The sequence below is a fragment of the Sturnira hondurensis genome, unplaced genomic scaffold (genome assembly GCF_014824575.4).
Source record: "Sturnira hondurensis isolate 20B ecotype Veracruz unplaced genomic scaffold, ASM1482457v3 Scaffold0009229, whole genome shotgun sequence".
Taxonomy (NCBI): domain Eukaryota; kingdom Metazoa; phylum Chordata; class Mammalia; order Chiroptera; family Phyllostomidae; genus Sturnira; species Sturnira hondurensis.
The window spans coordinates 148,106-163,013 of record NW_028081860.1 but is presented as its reverse complement, the minus strand read 5'-3'; the positions used below and the strand labels follow the sequence as shown (position 1 = coordinate 163,013).

The following is a 14,908-nucleotide window of genomic DNA, read 5'->3' as shown; positions in this document are numbered from 1 at the left end:
GGAAAAGGGCGTGAGAACAGGCAACCCTTGCGCGTGCGCATTTCCAGGCCCATGCCCACTCCGCGGTCTCTGGGCCCGTCCGAAATCTCGCGAGAGCGGGGTTTGCGTGTTGGGAAGTGCCGTTGTTCTCACTTTCCGTCATGGCGCTGAAGGTGGCGATGGCCGTTGGCGGCACTGCGAAGTCAGTTCTCAGGCCAGCCCTCTGCCGTCCTTGGGAGGTGAGAGCGGGGAGCGGGATGCAGGGACAGCTGCAGCGGTCGGTGGGGGTCCTTGCCCCTCGGTGGGGTCCAATGTTTGGCCTGCGCCTCCAGTGTGTCTTGGAATCCGATTGGTTGCAAGCCTGGGGAGAGGGCTGTGCTTTGGAGTTGATTGGCCACCTCCGTTGTCAGTGAGGGGATTGGCTAAAGTTGGCACTGATCCGGCTTTTAGTGGGGTCTGCATGTTGTGGTAGGGGAGCTAGGGACAGGTGGGGATAGTGGTCTTCGGCGGCCCGAGTGTCATTTTCCTAGTGCCACTGTGGGACCCCTCCCAAGGTGGTCACGTGTCTTGGTCTGCCTTGTTTTTGTAGCTTTGTGAATCGGGTTCCCTGACTACGTTCCTCTGGTTTCTCCTCTTGTGGATTGCTTTGCCACATGTCCCAGTGGAGATAGAGAATTGGTCTTTGCCAGTACCCCCACCCTTCCCCCAACATTCTTACAGCTTCAGTTGTCGCTCCTACCACAGCTGCTTGGAATAGGAGGGAGCTAGGGTTTCTGAGGCTGACAGGGTGGGAGGTCCCCTGGGGCTTTGCTTCCGGAGTTCTCCGTTTAGAATCTTGGTTATTCGGGTCCAATTCCTTTCTCTTTACACACTTAAATCAGGATACTTTAGTTCCTGGGTGGGTTGTAAGCCATCTGAAGCATCAGCGATCCAGGACTGGCCTGGAGGACAAGAGATATTTTTCTCCAGGCCTGTCTGTTCCACTGACCTTCTGTGTGGCCTTAGTCCCGGCCCCTACTCTATCTGGCGTCAGTTTTGCCTCTTAAAGGGTCCAGACAATACTGACCTAGAACCCAGCAGTGTTGCTGACACTCGTTGTGAACACATCTGTCTGCTTCTCCTCTCCTATTCCTGGGGAAGACCACACTGTAATAACTTAGGCTTTATGAAATTCTATTTAAAGTGCTCACTTCTCCCATCTTGCTGATGAGAGAGACTTTCTGGAGGCCCTGACAACTCTGATCTAAGCTGCAACAGGGTCTTGGTGAAGATATTTGTCTACTCCCAGACCTTTCTTGTGTATGCGCTTGTGTCCATGCTGGGGTGGGCATAGGGGGGTCTGTGAACAATCCAGGCAGTGTCTTGCCCTGAGACTGGTTGTCCTGTGTATGAGAACCTTTAGAAGTGAACCCCAGAAATTTGCTCCCATTAATTGGGAATTTGTGGGAAAACATGCAGTTACCATTGACACGTGAGCCAATGGAAACATGCTAAAGAGAAGCCTCACTAAGCTGTGGAGTGTGGGAGCCCTTTGGCAGGAGCACATACCACCCTGGATTCCTTTCTGTAGCACCATCAAAGAATGAGGGCTGACGGTGCATCCTCCCTTGGTAGAAATAAGCAGGAAGGGCGTGCATATATCCCATCCTGCTACATGCTGAGCTCCTTTGATGGGTAGCTTCACTGGGCCTGGATGTGAGGCTGAACTTCTATAACTGTGAAGGAAGGTGCCCACATCTGTTCAGAACAAGGTCAGGGAAGTCTCTAACCTGAGAGCTGTCTGGGTCTTTGGTGGCTAAAGCCAGAAGGAACATCTACCTTTGAGACCAGGTGAGGAAGAGGTTCAGCCCTGGTGGTAGTGATGTGGGGGAGGAGAGTTGCACAGTCCAGAGCCAGGCTTAGTGCAAGGGCTGGCCCACCACCACGCCCAAATTACCCGTCCAGTGCCAGTGGACTTCAGAGGGCCAAAGCTCAGAGAGAATTACTGCTAGGAACGGCAGGAGTCAGCCCAGCACCCACCTTCCCCACCCCCAGTGAACAACAGCGTTGAACACTGGCCCAAGGGGTTGTTGGGGTAAAGGGGCAGATATGCTTTTGCACAGCTCTGTGTGCCTTGCTAGGGACTGCAGAGCTCCCGTACCTCCTCTCCCTCAGTCCTTTAATGGTCACATAAAGTAGACAACTGTTAAATCCTCTGTTCTGTGGACTTCAGATGAGGACAGGAAGCTGAGCAAGGTTAAGCTGTTTGTTGCCAGGAGTAGTAGACGTTGATTTGGACTGAGGTCTCCCTAGCCCCAAAAGCCCTCCATCTCACACTACATTTTCTGATATGCTCATTCATCCAAGAAATGTTTCTTGTGCCCTAGCTCTGGGCCAGGCATTCTGCTGGGTCTTGGGTGACAGTAGGGGACTAGGTGGGCTTGGCTTCCACTTTGGGGGGCTTAAGGGTTGGGGAGGGAGCAAGGCAGTGACAACCTAGGGAGACTGGTTGGAAAGAGAGGAATTGGTATAGGGCTTTGGAACCGGGGCTGGGTACCAATAGCTCAGCACCCTTAGGGCATCAGGAAAAGCTTCCTGGAGGAAGGGCAGTTTAAGCCTCCTTCCACAGGTTTGTACTGATAGCCTATAGATAAGCTGAATCCAAATACTGACAAGTGTTAGCAGGAAAATAAAAAAGCCCTGAGTGTGCCTGTGGCTACAGATCCAGGGCCCACTTGGGTAGGCGGATATTCCTGGAGCGTCTTGTTCTAGCAGTCACCCCTGCTAGCTCCTGGCTTGGGTGGGTGAGTGGCACATCTGCACTTCTAGAGCTCGTGCAAGTGCATGCCTTGGTGAAGACTGGCCAGGAGACTCAGATGGTCAGCCTCTGCTTGAGCTTTCCACACTTCTAGGAGGAAGGCATGGCTCTTTGAGAAATGGCCTCAGTGACTCTGTTGTTGGCTGGAATGCTCTGATGCTGCTCCACAGGCAAGTGGCAGGGTGTTTTCAAGTGAGAAGGGGGACCTTGGTTCTGCTCCCCCCTCCTTGGATTGAAGGACACCCAGGTGTGTTCCCAGGTGGGGCACAGCAGGAAGGAAAGTACGTGGGTTTATACCCCCCCCCGCCCCCCGAAGTGGGACCTTGGATGAGGGCTTCTCCCTCCAGGACAATGTGGGGACTCCATATTGGACACTTCGCAGCACCTGTCTTATTTGGCTTGGTGGTTTTTGTTCTGAAACTGTCAAGCACGGTGCTGATGGGGCCAGATGTAGCCGGTTCTGAGCTGGAGTTGGGGACATTTGTTATCCATGTAGGCTGTGAAGCAGTTTTGCAATCCTTTACTAAGGCCTTCCAAAAGATTGTTGTCTGTTATTCTTCTAAAAATGGTTGGGTTTTTTCTGCATGGTTGCTTTGGGTTTCTGACTCTGGAAGGCAGTTCCCAATAGTACTTGTCTCTGGAGTGCAAGCTGGGTTCTGTCTTTTTCTTCTCATTTCCATGTTCTGTATTTTCTCCACGTTCTGACCACATGCTGCTTTTTAAAAACAATTTTACCATATTTATTTGATTTGGGGGGTGGGGAGAGAGAAATATTGATCTGTTGTTCCACTTATTGATGCATTAATTAGTTGGGTCTTCTATGTGCCCTAACTGGGAATTGAACCCGCAACTTTGGTGTACAGGGATGACGCTCTAACCAACTGAGCTGCAAAAAAGATAAAGTGATTATTGTGGTGGCCCTCTCATTTATTATAATGATTTCCTTTAATTGTACCATGTTTAGCATGCCAGTTTTTCCATGTTACAGACATCACTGAATAGGAATAATTGACCAAAAAAGAATCAGAAACAACTGAAGTTGTGGGGGGGAGACATAAACATTTTTTTTAAAAACTGACCATGGAGCTGAAGGGAGCACAAAGGACTGTGACGACCCTCTATGGGGCTTCAGCAGGCTGGTCCCTGGGAAATGGCTCTGGAGCCACTTGTCTGGGCCTGCATTGGGTGCTGTTGTTCACTGGGCAGTATGCATGGATGAAGTGGAGGGGGTGACATGCAGGCCTGTCTGGGCACGGTGGGGATAGTAGCTTTTCCTTGCCAAATTGACTTTCTGGGCTGGGCAACAATCACTAGCATCTGGGTTCTCTTTGCCAGGTTGTAGGTGCCCACGAGGCCCCCTGGAGATGCTTCTCAGTAAGTACTTGCCTGGGTGCGTGTGGGTGTGCACGGACGTGTGTATGCTGTGTGCTTGCACATGTGTATATGTGTGCATGTGTGTACATGTGTGTTCGTGCATGTGTGCCTCTGTGTGTAGATGTGCGTATGTGCTGTTCCTCTTTGTTCCCTAGCCCTCTGTCCTTCCCTCTGAGGTGTGGTTTCCAGAAGTCACCCATCCTTCCTCCTCACCTTCTTACCTGAAATGTGCTAGACGGTATCCCCAGGGAAAAGGCAGAGTCTTGTTCCTCCGACCTTGGCTAACACAAATCTTCTTTCTTCCTGTCTCCCCCCCTTTAGCAACAAACAATTGTGAGTATTCTTTTCATCTGCCCATTAGGTTTGGGGCTTTTAGTTGCTTTGGGATTGACCCAGGCCCAGGTGGGGGCAGTGACTATTTCTGCTGTAGTTCTGACCACGGAGCCCCTGTGATCAGCCCTGTCTGGGATGGGGTGGGATGCAGGGTAAGGTAACCCAAGCTGGCACCTCACGATTTGCTGACCCACTGGGTCAGTGCTGGTGGGAAGAAGGGAACAAAAGGCCTGCCTTCACCCTCCCCCTCCTTCCAGCCTCCATCAGCTAAGTATGGTGGGCGACACACGGTGACCATGATTCCAGGAGACGGCATTGGGCCAGAGCTCATGCTGCACGTCAAATCTGTGTTCAGGTACAGCACCCCCAGGCCTGCCTCCCCCCAGGGCAGGTTGTGCCTCAGGCCCAGCCAGGGGGGTGCCCTAAGAACTTTGGACCAGAGGGTCGGTAAGTCTAGAAGCTCACTGGCTGGGAATTTGCCCAAGCACCCAGTGAGCCAGCGGCAGGAGGGCTATAAGCCCAGGCCTTTCATCCCGGTGCTGGCGATCCCACCAGGCTGGCCTGGGCACTGGGAAGGTGGCACCAGTCCTGCTAAGTATGTTGTAGATGTCAAGCAAGTCCCCATCAGTTGTCACAGGTGGGCCCAGTCTCCTATCAGCCAGAGCCAGATCAGGGTGGGCAGCAGCAGGAGAGAGGTCTCTACAGCCAGTGGTCCAGGCAGGCTTCATAGAAGAGGGGCGGGAGAGGCCCAGGGCCAGCTGCTCTGATCTAGTTTTGCCCCAGGCATGCGTGTGTGCCAGTGGACTTTGAAGAGGTGCACGTGAGCTCCAATGCCGACGAAGAGGACATCCGCAATGCTATCATGGCCATCCGTCGGAACCGCGTGGCCCTGAAAGGTGAGCCTGGGGACACGATTATTTCACTTCTGAGCTGATACTTGTCCCTGGGGCCCCACAGCTGACTTCAGGGTTTTCTGGCTAGTGGGTATCCTTGTGCTTGGAGAGTGGATGGAAGCTTCTGGGTGCCTGGCTGTGCTGCAGTTCTGAGAGTTTGGTGGCACTGGGCTGTGCGGGACCTGTCCAGTGATGGACTGCCCCCCACCCTCTTCTTACCTCCTGAGGTAGCCCTCTCTGTTGGGGTTGGCTTTGACTCTCAGAGTCTGTCTTCACAAACCCAGTGTTACAGAGATGTAGTTTTCAACCTCTGCCTGCTGCCTTGGTTCCAGCTGGCACAGCTATGGGTATTACAAGAATTCTAGCCCCTCCTGAGTTTACCTTGGTTTGGTCCAGGTTCTTTTTTTTTTTCTTCTTTTTCTTTTTTTAAAAAAATATTTTATTTATTTTTAGAGAAAGAGAGGGAGAGAAACAGCAATGTGTGGTTGCCTCTCACGCACCCTCAACTGGGGACCCTGCCCTCAACCCAGGCATGTGCCCTGATTGGGAACTGAACTGGTAACCCTTTGGTTTGCAGGCCAGAGTTCAATCCACTGAGGCACACCAGCCAGGACAAGGTCCAGGTTCTTAAAGTGTTTCCATCACTGTTTGGTGCGAGGAGTGTGTGAGCTAAGGTGAACCAGAGTAGAGACCTAGGCTCTGGCAGTGAAATGGAGGGGCTAACATTCCGACCACAGGGTGCCTGAGGCATTCTGAGTAAAGGCAGTCCAGGCAGGGCGTGACTCACAGGCACTGGGTCCTGAGAAATGCCTTTTCTACTTGGCGCCCTCTGAGTGCCATTTCCCAGTGGCCACTGCTCCCCTACTGCACTTGCTCTGGGTGTTCTCAGTGCAGTCAAGGCCAAGCTGTGGTCTTTTTCAGGCAGCCCTTTCCTGTCCCTGAGGTGGGGCTTGTATGGCACCTTGATGCAGGACCTGGCAGTCACCCTGGCCAAGGTCTCCTGGCTGGCCAGCCTATTAGTAAGCAGGAGTGGTCACTTTCTCTCCAGCCAGACCCTGGTCTTGCCATTCTCCTCCCAGGGTCTGACCAGACATCCTGGTTAGCGGCCAAGCCTTGTTCATTTCTTCATGCAGTAAGTACTTTTTGAGCATCTGGTATGTGCCAGGTGCTCTTCTAGGTCCTCAGAACCCCTTAGTGAAGCGAACACACACCCGCCTCTGCCCTCGCGGGGCTTACTTTGAAAGCCACACTCTAGTGTTCTGTAAAGTATTTCTGCCGCCAAAAGCCATCTTCTGTGGTTGGAGCTGCCTTTGCGGTGCGTTCCCTGGGTCAGGAAGGGGAATGTGGCGGCACAGCTGAGCCTGGGGGTCCCCTCTTCAGATCGCCTGTCTTGTTTCTGTCCTGTAGGCAATATTGAAACAAACCATAACCTGCCACCATCCCACAAATCCCGAAACAACATTCTTCGGTGAGAGCCAAGTACACGGGGTGGGCTCAGTGGGAGTGGGCTGTACCAGGAGAGAGTGGTGGCACTGGCCAGCTGCCTCTCTCTGTCTGTGTCCCTAGCACCAGCCTAGACCTCTATGCCAATGTCATCCACTGTAAGAGCCTGCCAGGAGTGGTGACCCGGCACAGGGACATAGATATTCTCATTGTCCGGGAAAACACAGAGGGCGAGTACAGCAGCCTAGAGCATGAGGTGAGTGAGACCTGAGCTGCCCCTCACTCCCGCGGGTCGTGGGGGCCGGGGAGGAGCCTGGGGAGGGTCAGCGGCAAGGAAGGCTGTACCCAGTGACAAGCTTGTGCTAGGGAGCAGGACCAGACAGGACCTGGGTCTCTCTTCCTCATCCCCTTCTCAGAGTGTGGCAGGAGTGGTGGAGAGCTTGAAGATCATCACCAAGGCCAAGTCCCTGCGCATTGCTGAATACGCCTTCAAACTGGCCCAGGAGAGTGGGCGCAAGAAAGTGACAGCCGTGCACAAGGCCAACATTATGTATGCTCCCCACCCCCGCCATGCTCCTGCCCATTTTGCCAGTAGTCCTGAAGCAGCTGAATTGAGCAGCCTCCTCGGCCTGTTCTCAGGGACTTGAGGCCCAGGATCCTGGCCACCCACCACGGGCCACACCCATACACCCAGGGTTGTGCCTTGTTGCTGTGTCCAGCCACGACCCCACCCCAGTGTACGCTTGGGGGAGGTGGAGCAGAATTCTGCCCATTTTGCAGATGGGGGGGCTGGCCAGAGGTTGGAACTCAGCCTTCCGTGGCCATCCACATACCCTATCCTGCCAGCCGACCGTTGCAGTGGCTGAGCTGGGGTTCTGTGTTTCCCCCCCCGTAGGAAACTAGGCGATGGCCTCTTCCTCCAGTGCTGCAAGGAGGTGGCAGCCCGCTACCCCCAGATCACCTTTGAGAATATGATTGTGGATAACACCACCATGCAGGTAGTTAACCCACTGGGCTCCACAGCTGCCTGCCCTAGGCACCCTGGGCTTCTTGTGCTCAAGCTTCTGTCTGTCCCCTCCTTGTCTTGCAGCTGGTGTCCCGGCCCCAGCAGTTTGATGTCATGGTGATGCCTAATCTCTATGGCAACATTGTCAACAATGTCTGCGCAGGGCTGGTCGGGGGCCCTGGCCTGGTGGCTGGGGCCAACTATGGCCACGTGTATGCTGTGTTTGAGACGGTGAGTGCTGCCCACGGCGCCAGGGCCGCTGGCCTTTGTGAGCTGTAGCTTACCTATCGTCCACTTCACTCACTGAAAGTGCGCAGTTCATTGATTTTTAGGATATCCAGAGTTGTGCAACCATCGCCACTATCTAACTCCAGAACATTTTTATCACCCCAAAAAGAAACACTACTTACCAGCTGTCGCTTTTGATCCTCGCCCCCATTCCTGCCCCTTGTAACCACTGATCTGATTTCTGTCTTACAGATTTGCCTATTCTAGATATTTTGAAGAAATGCAATCATGTAACACGTGGCTTTCTGTGACTGGCTTCTTTCCCTTAGCAAGCTTTCCAGGTTGACCCATTTTTTAGCCTGTTAGTACCTCATTCCTTTTTATGGCTGAATAATAGTCCATTATATAGATAGGCCCCATTTTATTGATCCTTTTGTTGTTTTAAGTCTTTCGTTTGAAAAAATTGAAGTAAAATTTTACATAACATAAAGTGAAACCATTTCACGTTGAATAATTCAGGGGTATAAGTACATCCACCATGTTGTACATCACTTCTATCTAGTTGTAGGACATTTCCACCATCCCAAAAGGAGACCCTGTCCCCATTAGCAGTCACTCCCCATTCCCTCCCCTCCGGCCCTGGCACCAACTGACCTACTTTCTCTCTGTGGATTTGCTTGTCTGGACACTTCACACGAATGTAATCACATTCCCTACATTCTTACATTTGCCACCCCCTTTGTCATCTTGCCTCTTCCAGGCTACAAGGAACACAGGCAAGAGTATCGCCAATAAGAATATTGCCAATCCCACGGCTACACTGCTGGCAAGTTGCATGATGCTCGATCACCTCAAGTAAGTGGTTTCTCGATGCCCAGCTGGGAGCCCCTCAGCCAGCTCCCTAGGCCCTGAGGGCTGAAGGCTGCTCTCCCTCCTTAGGCTACACTCCTACGCCACCTCCATCCGTAACGCTGTGTTGGCGTCCATGGACAATGAAAATGTAAGGCTCCTCTTCTCCCCTTCCCTACGTCCCTCACCCCCAAACCCCTCCCCTAGCCCGGGGTAAGCTGGTGTGACACCTGAGGGGCTGGAGATGGTGACCTGGCACTTCCTGCTGCCCCCAAGGGGAGGGTGGTACCAGGTACGTAGGGCTTCTGGGCCTTAGCTGGTACTGTTGCCTTCCTGGTGGCAGTTCCAGCCCCCGAAAGCCGCAGGCAACAGTGGGTAGCCCTGGGCCCCGTGCAGGGTAGGGGTTGGGCATTGGGGTCCTGCTGTATGCCAAAGTGTGCCCATCTCCCCACAGATACACACTCCAGATATTGGGGGCCAGGGCACTACATCGGAAGCCATCCAGGACATCATCCGCCATATCCGCGTCAGCAATGGCCGGGCCGTGGAGGCCTAAGCCGTCCCCACCCCACCCCAGCACTAGCACCCCAGCTGGCTTGCTGGGAAGACCCAGAATAAACGGGCTTCTGCCCCAGCCCTTGGCCTTGTGCTCTGTCACTCCAGGATGCAGGTGTTTGAGTTCACACTTTATTAAGAAGAAACACGCTTCTCACTCACAGAGCCCTCTCTGAGGGTCAGGGGCAGAAGTAATTCCCACAGGTGGGCCTAGCCCCAGCATGTCTGTTCGGCCAGGGGGCAGTGTGAGCCTGTACCCACAGGGTAGGAGAGGGCAGCCCCAGCAGGATGGCAGTTGTCTCACTCGCTGAAGGCACTGAGAGTTGAGGGTTCAGGCAGGAGCTGACAGGGCCTAGGGGTTGAGCCAAGGGTGCTGGAGGCAGTCGGCTGCGCTGGCCCGCTTTTCGGGGATGTATTCCATCATGGGCAGCAGGAAGGCGCTGAACTGAGTGGCCTGCTCCAGGGGCCATTCATACTTCTCTATGAGCACCTCATATAGGCCCCAGCGCTTGAGATTGTGGATGTGTCGCAGCTCTCCTGGGGTGGGCAGCAGAACTTCGGTTAAACTCTGCCAACACGGCTTCTGGCTTAGGGGCCCGTGATCCCCTGTTTCAGAACCCAAGGTCCCTCCCAGCCCGACCCTCTGCACCCAGGCACCCCGAGCCTGTTCAGCCCCACCTCTCCGGTTAAAGAACTCCCGGGAGTAGCGGCCTGAGAGGGCGAAGGCTGGGGGGATGTCTCCCAGGAGCTCCACGATGTGGGCAATGTGGTCTGTGGACAGAGAGGAGGCTGGCAGGCAGCCCGCAGGCCCTAAGGCACCGAGGCTGAACCCGAGGCACGCCTCCCTTACCCTCGTCACGACTGTAGTCTTCTCCAGAGTGGGGCTCGAACAGGTAGTCGCCCGTGGCTAGCTCAAAGGCCTGAAAGGAGGAGAGGTTGGGGCTGCTGGCCAGCAGGCTGGCCCCTGGTGGCAGCAGCCCAGGCCTACCATGCATGCTGTGCTCCAGATGTCGGCTGGGGGCCCATACTCAGCACCAATCAGCACCTCCAAGGCCCGGTACTGCCGCGTCTGTATGTCCTCAGTGAAGTGTTTGTGCTGGAGGCAAGGGGAGCCCTGGGGAGGAGCTGGGGCCGCAGTTGGCCTGCTCCCCAACTCTCCTCCCACCTCCTCTGGGCTATGCAAGGAATTTAGTGGGGCTGTCTGTGAGCCTCAGGATCCCCCAAAGTCCCAGGAGGAACTGGCCAGGTGATCTGAGGCAGAGGCTGGCCCCTTCCCAGTGGCCCCCCACCCCTTGCCATGGGCCCAGTTCTGCTGACTGGGTGAGACCCACGGACTCATCCCTGGGTCTTGCCGTGCCAGGCAGACCCAGGGGTCTGGTCAAGTGTATTGCTGGGCGAGCCCTTGCTGAACAAAGGATCAACTGCCCCACAGGCCCAAGTTGGGTCGGGGTTCCCCGGGAGTGGGCCTGTGCCTCCACCCTCACGGCAGGGCACCCCGCTCTGCTTTCCAAGGCACGCTCATACCACCCAGCAGGCGTTGCCCAGGTCTGCGATCTTGATCTTGATCTTGTCTGCATTTTGGGGTTCTAGGGGGTTCACCAGGAGGTTCGAGGCACCAAATGGTGCTGAGTAAGTAAGAGAAGGGAGAAACTGAGCTAGCCTGGCCCCTCCCATCCTACCTGCCCGCCACCCGCTGGCCCTGCCCTGCTTACTGCTGGGCGACAGGAGGCCCCCAGTCTCCCGCAGGTTGGATGAGCCTGAGAGGATGGAGCATGAGGCAGGAGAGAAAAGGGAGCCGGAGAAGCCTGAGGTCTGGGAGCCTGAGCTGAGGCTGCGGTCTCCACCCTGGGCAGGGGAGGAGGAAGCTGGGGAGGGGCCGGCCCTGGCCCCCCCAAGGTGGCAGCCAGAAGACGAGGTGGAGCCGCTGCCCACTTCTAGTCTTGAGCCAGAGTCTGGGGAGATGGGCAGAAGTGGTGGTGTGTGAGCTGATGCTCTGGTGGCCATGCTTGGCAGCCCTGGGGCCCCTCCAACCCCTCCAGTCCCTCACCCTCGGCTTGGGCCGCTGCCTCCAAGGCCTCCAGCCTCTGCAGGTCACGCAGTCGCTCCTCCAGCAGCCACTTCTGCTGTTTCCTTTTGCGCCTCATCTTCTTTCTCTTGTTTTTTGACAGCTTACCTGGCTGCCATTAGAGCCAGGATCACCCCTGTCACCCATCTGTTGACCAGCCCAGGCCTCTGCCTGTGGTCCACACACCCCACAGGGGACAAGACCTCCAGGCCCCAGGGCCCCCGTGGACATCAGAAGGTGGCACAATATCCCCCTGGGCCACCCCTTTGCATCAGCTTGTGGCACTCCTTCTGCCTTCCCTCCTGCCTTCACTCCTCAAAGCTCAAAGTTGGGGAGAAGCTGATGAGCCTGCTTCTGACTGGGTGTCTGCCTCCCCCAGGGGCAGCCTGGACCCCTCCTGGCGAGCCCAGTGGCAGGCAGTTTGGGTCATGTGACCCACCACCCTGTGTATCCCCCTCATCTAGGGCACCCAGCCTTTTGGAAATGCCACTGCAGGAGTGCTGGGGAGGCTGAGGAGGTAAGCTCTGAGGACATGGGGAGATGAGGCACAGGAAAAGAGGGGTGCCCAACTTACCCAGACCTCCTGGGGGGCATTGCTGACTGGGGGGCAGGAGGGGCACCGGCAGTGGGGAGAGAGAGGAACAGAGACTCAGGCAGGGATGGAGGCCCACAGGCCCAGCTCCAGCCCCACACAGGCTCTGGTACCTGTGGAGCGGGATGGGGGTGGGGCCCCTGATTGCTGCCACTCTGTGGCCTCAGCAGCCAGGCGCCTGATGTAGGTGTCACCCACACACAGCAGGATGTTCTCAGGCTTGATGTCTGTGTGGATGATCTTGCACTTGGTGTGGAGGTAGTCCAGGCCATTTAGCACCTGGGGAGAGCCGCTCCTGAGCTCCTCCAGCCCTGCCCGGGCCGCCTCCCAATGCTGTGCACACCAGGCCTGGGACACGCACCTGTCTCACAATGCTTTTCACGCAGGGCACGGGCAGGCCCTGGTAGTTGGACTTGATGATCCACTTGAGGAGCTGGTGGCCCAGGACCTCTAGCACCATGCACACATCTGGGACTCGGAGTGAAGGGTGGTTGGCAGGCACACAGCTGGGACACAGATCCCACTTGCCCTCAGCTGGGACGGGGGAGCTGTGAGGCTCAGGCAGTGCGGGGCTGGGCCTGGGTGGTCCTGGTGATCACCACCATCCAGGTGTCATTGTGTCCCTGTCATAGCCAGGTATGCTAATTGGGATGGTACATTCTGTGGTCATCCTAGGGAAAAGGCACTTGAGGAGCAGACACAGCCTCTCAGATCAGCCCCACTCCAATGCCCAGGTGTGCCACAGAGGTGGCCCCTGCTGCTTGGGGGTTACTCAGCAACCTGGTTACCCACCCCTCCCCCATAAAAAAAGTAGGGTATTTCAAAGACAAGTGTCACTGGAAGGTATATAACTCCATCGTGCAGATTTGTAAACTGAGGCCCTAGTAGCCAGGAAGGCACAAGCTGGCCCCTGCACTGCCACAGTGCTTTGCTCAGCCTGCAAAGGATATGGACTCCATTAACCCCTGAGATCCTGAAGTCATCGATGAGCTGAACAATGGTCTCTCTTTTGGGGTCACTGGGGTCACTGTCTCGGACCTGGACCAAAAACCAGGGGGCCATGGATGGCTCCAACCTGCCCCTCACCAGCTTCTCCCAGCAGCAGCAGCCCCCTCTCCCATTCCAGCAGGCTGCTGGAAGGAAAGCCCCTCCCTTGCCAGCTCCTCCAGGTCCTTCCAGAGAGTCAGAGCCCGTGGAAGCCTGCCCCTCCCCAGGAGCCCCAGCAAGCCTTGCACCCACATTGCCAGGCCCCAGGCAGCTCCCAGAGAGATGGGAGTTGGTAAGGGAGGTGTCTCACACATTTCAGGAGCTTGATCTCATCCACAGCTGTCTCCGTGTAATGCCCTGCGCTCTTAACCACTTTCAGGGCCACGAAGCGCTTGCGCCTGCAACGCCAAGACCTGTGTCAGCTGCCAGCCCCAGCTAGACCCTTGGGGACATCGTGGTGGCCCCATCCAATCCCAGGGGCAGGATCCCAGCTGGCATTGGGACCCAGGGGGCAAAGGGGACACTCACTGGATGTCCCAGCAGAGCCAGACTGTGGAGAAGTGGCCCCAGCCCAGCTTGCGCACCACGTGGTACCGCCCATTGAACAGGTCCCCAATCTTCACAGGGTAGTAGCCTCCTGGGGAAGGGAGTCAATAGAGCCCCATGGGGGCTGTCGCCCTTCTGGCCCCGTGGCCCACATGGGCTGATGCCAGCACCCTCTTTCTCTTGGGTTGTCCCGCCCCCATGGTGGCACCTGGCTGCCTGCGTTCCAGGCCAGGCCTCACCCTTGCAGTAGTCCTTAGGGTCCTCCTGCTCCTCATCGTCAGATCCCAGCAGCCCCTGCAGCATCCGCGGGGCTGGCGCAGCCGGGGCTAGTTCAGAGCTTGAGGACTCGGGCCCACAGGAAGCCTGTGAGCTGCGAGTGGGGCAGGCAATGAGCATGTGAGACGCCATGACCCCCCATGCGCCTGGGCCCAGCCCTACCTGCTGCTGCTGCCGCCAACACTGTCCCCACCGCCCACACTGGCGCTCATCTCAGCTCCGGTGCCCCGGCACCCTGGGCCGTTGCTCCTCTGGGGCCCGGCCTCGGCCTGTGAATTTATAGTCTCCGCAGCGGCTGGCCGGCTGCTGATCTCACCCGCCTTTATAAATAGCCTCCCAGCTGCTCAGCTGTGGGCAAGGTATGCAGCGGGGAGGGGGCAGTGCTGTGACAGGGGCCTGGGAGAGCCCAGCCCCCAGGATGAGCCCTCTGCTGCTGCCGCCCCAGGGCTGGCAGAGGGTGCCACCTGGGGGACAGGGTGTGACCCAGTTTCCACACTCCCATGACCAAGGGGGTCACCCATGTGGGGACATGGCTACTGGACCCCTGTCTGAATTCCCAAAGTCCAGAGCCCAGCTGCAGGGGACAGCTAGGCAAGGACGCTGTGGGCATGGCAACACTGTCCTCAGGCCAGGACCACCCTGCATTCTCCACCCCCTCCACCCCCCAGTGCCTAGAGCACCACTGATACTTCTAGAGCATTCTGTGGCTTATCACTTGGCCCTTGTGGGAGCCTTCTCAGAGGGGGCCTCTCACAATCTCATGGACACCCCACTCCCTGCCCACTCTCAGCTGGGTTTCCACTTTTCCTGTGCCTCATTGACTCCTAAGAACTGCGGCAGACCGGTGTCCTCCTTTTTCTGAATGTGGGTCACTGGGGGCCCTGGTGTCGCTAGAGTCAGGGGCATGATCTGAAGGCAACCTCTTCTTCCCACCAGAGCTTCCAGCCAAATGGAAGCCTGGGAACTTGTCCAGTGAGGACTCTGG

General features: G+C 56.3%; 2 protein-coding genes across 3 annotated transcripts; one reads left to right on the top strand and one right to left on the bottom strand.

Moving 5' to 3' along the window:
• The first annotated feature begins 140 nt into the window (after window positions 1–140).
• Window positions 141–9,538, top strand: IDH3G (isocitrate dehydrogenase (NAD(+)) 3 non-catalytic subunit gamma). Of its 2 annotated transcripts, XM_037056917.1 has the most exons (13): window positions 141–218; window positions 4,112–4,150; window positions 4,472–4,483; window positions 4,741–4,838; window positions 5,267–5,379; window positions 6,784–6,844; window positions 6,943–7,075; window positions 7,236–7,369; window positions 7,715–7,817; window positions 7,910–8,056; window positions 8,814–8,908; window positions 8,993–9,053; window positions 9,357–9,538. In XM_037056917.1, exons 1-13 carry the CDS (start codon window positions 141–143, stop codon window positions 9,456–9,458), a joined length of 1,176 nt encoding a protein of 391 aa, XP_036912812.1. In that variant the 3' UTR covers window positions 9,459–9,538. The 2 variants fall into 2 exon arrangements, with proteins under 2 accessions (XP_036912812.1, XP_036912814.1); XM_037056919.1 differs by lacking the exon at window positions 4,472–4,483 and having other exon boundaries at window positions 9,357–9,458.
• Window positions 9,539–9,575: 37 nt separating this feature from the next.
• Window positions 9,576–14,135, bottom strand: SRPK3 (SRSF protein kinase 3). Its single transcript, XM_037056922.1, has 15 exons — window positions 14,086–14,135; window positions 13,887–14,017; window positions 13,630–13,738; window positions 13,412–13,499; window positions 13,056–13,152; window positions 12,476–12,582; window positions 12,228–12,393; window positions 12,097–12,122; window positions 11,505–11,634; window positions 11,170–11,409; window positions 10,982–11,082; window positions 10,446–10,553; window positions 10,308–10,377; window positions 10,136–10,228; window positions 9,576–9,994 (listed from the first exon to the last, which is right to left on the bottom strand). The coding sequence occupies exons 1-15, from the start codon at window positions 14,133–14,135 to the stop codon at window positions 9,810–9,812; spliced, it is 1,701 nt and encodes a 566-aa protein (XP_036912817.1). The 3' UTR covers window positions 9,576–9,809.
• Between the last annotated feature and the right edge of the window lie 773 nt (window positions 14,136–14,908).

Coding starts and splice junctions, on each gene's coding strand:
- IDH3G (XM_037056917.1), top strand. CDS start 141: ATGGCGCTGAAGGTGGCGATGGCCGTTGGCGGCACTGCGAAGTCAGTT. Junction 219..4,111: donor CCCTCTGCCGTCCTTGGGAG/GTGAGAGCGGGG, acceptor TCTCTTTGCCAG/GTTGTAGGTGCCCACGAGGC. Junction 6,845..6,942: donor TCCCGAAACAACATTCTTCG/GTGAGAGCCAAG, acceptor CTGTGTCCCTAG/CACCAGCCTAGACCTCTATG.
- SRPK3 (XM_037056922.1), bottom strand. CDS start 14,135: ATGAGCGCCAGTGTGGGCGGTGGGGACAGTGTTGGCGGCAGCAGCAGC. Junction 13,153..13,411: donor AGATCAAGCTCCTGAAATGT/GTGAGACACCTC, acceptor TTTTTGGTCCAG/GTCCGAGACAGTGACCCCAG. Junction 11,083..11,169: donor GGGCCTCCTGTCGCCCAGCA/GTAAGCAGGGCA, acceptor TTACTTACTCAG/CACCATTTGGTGCCTCGAAC.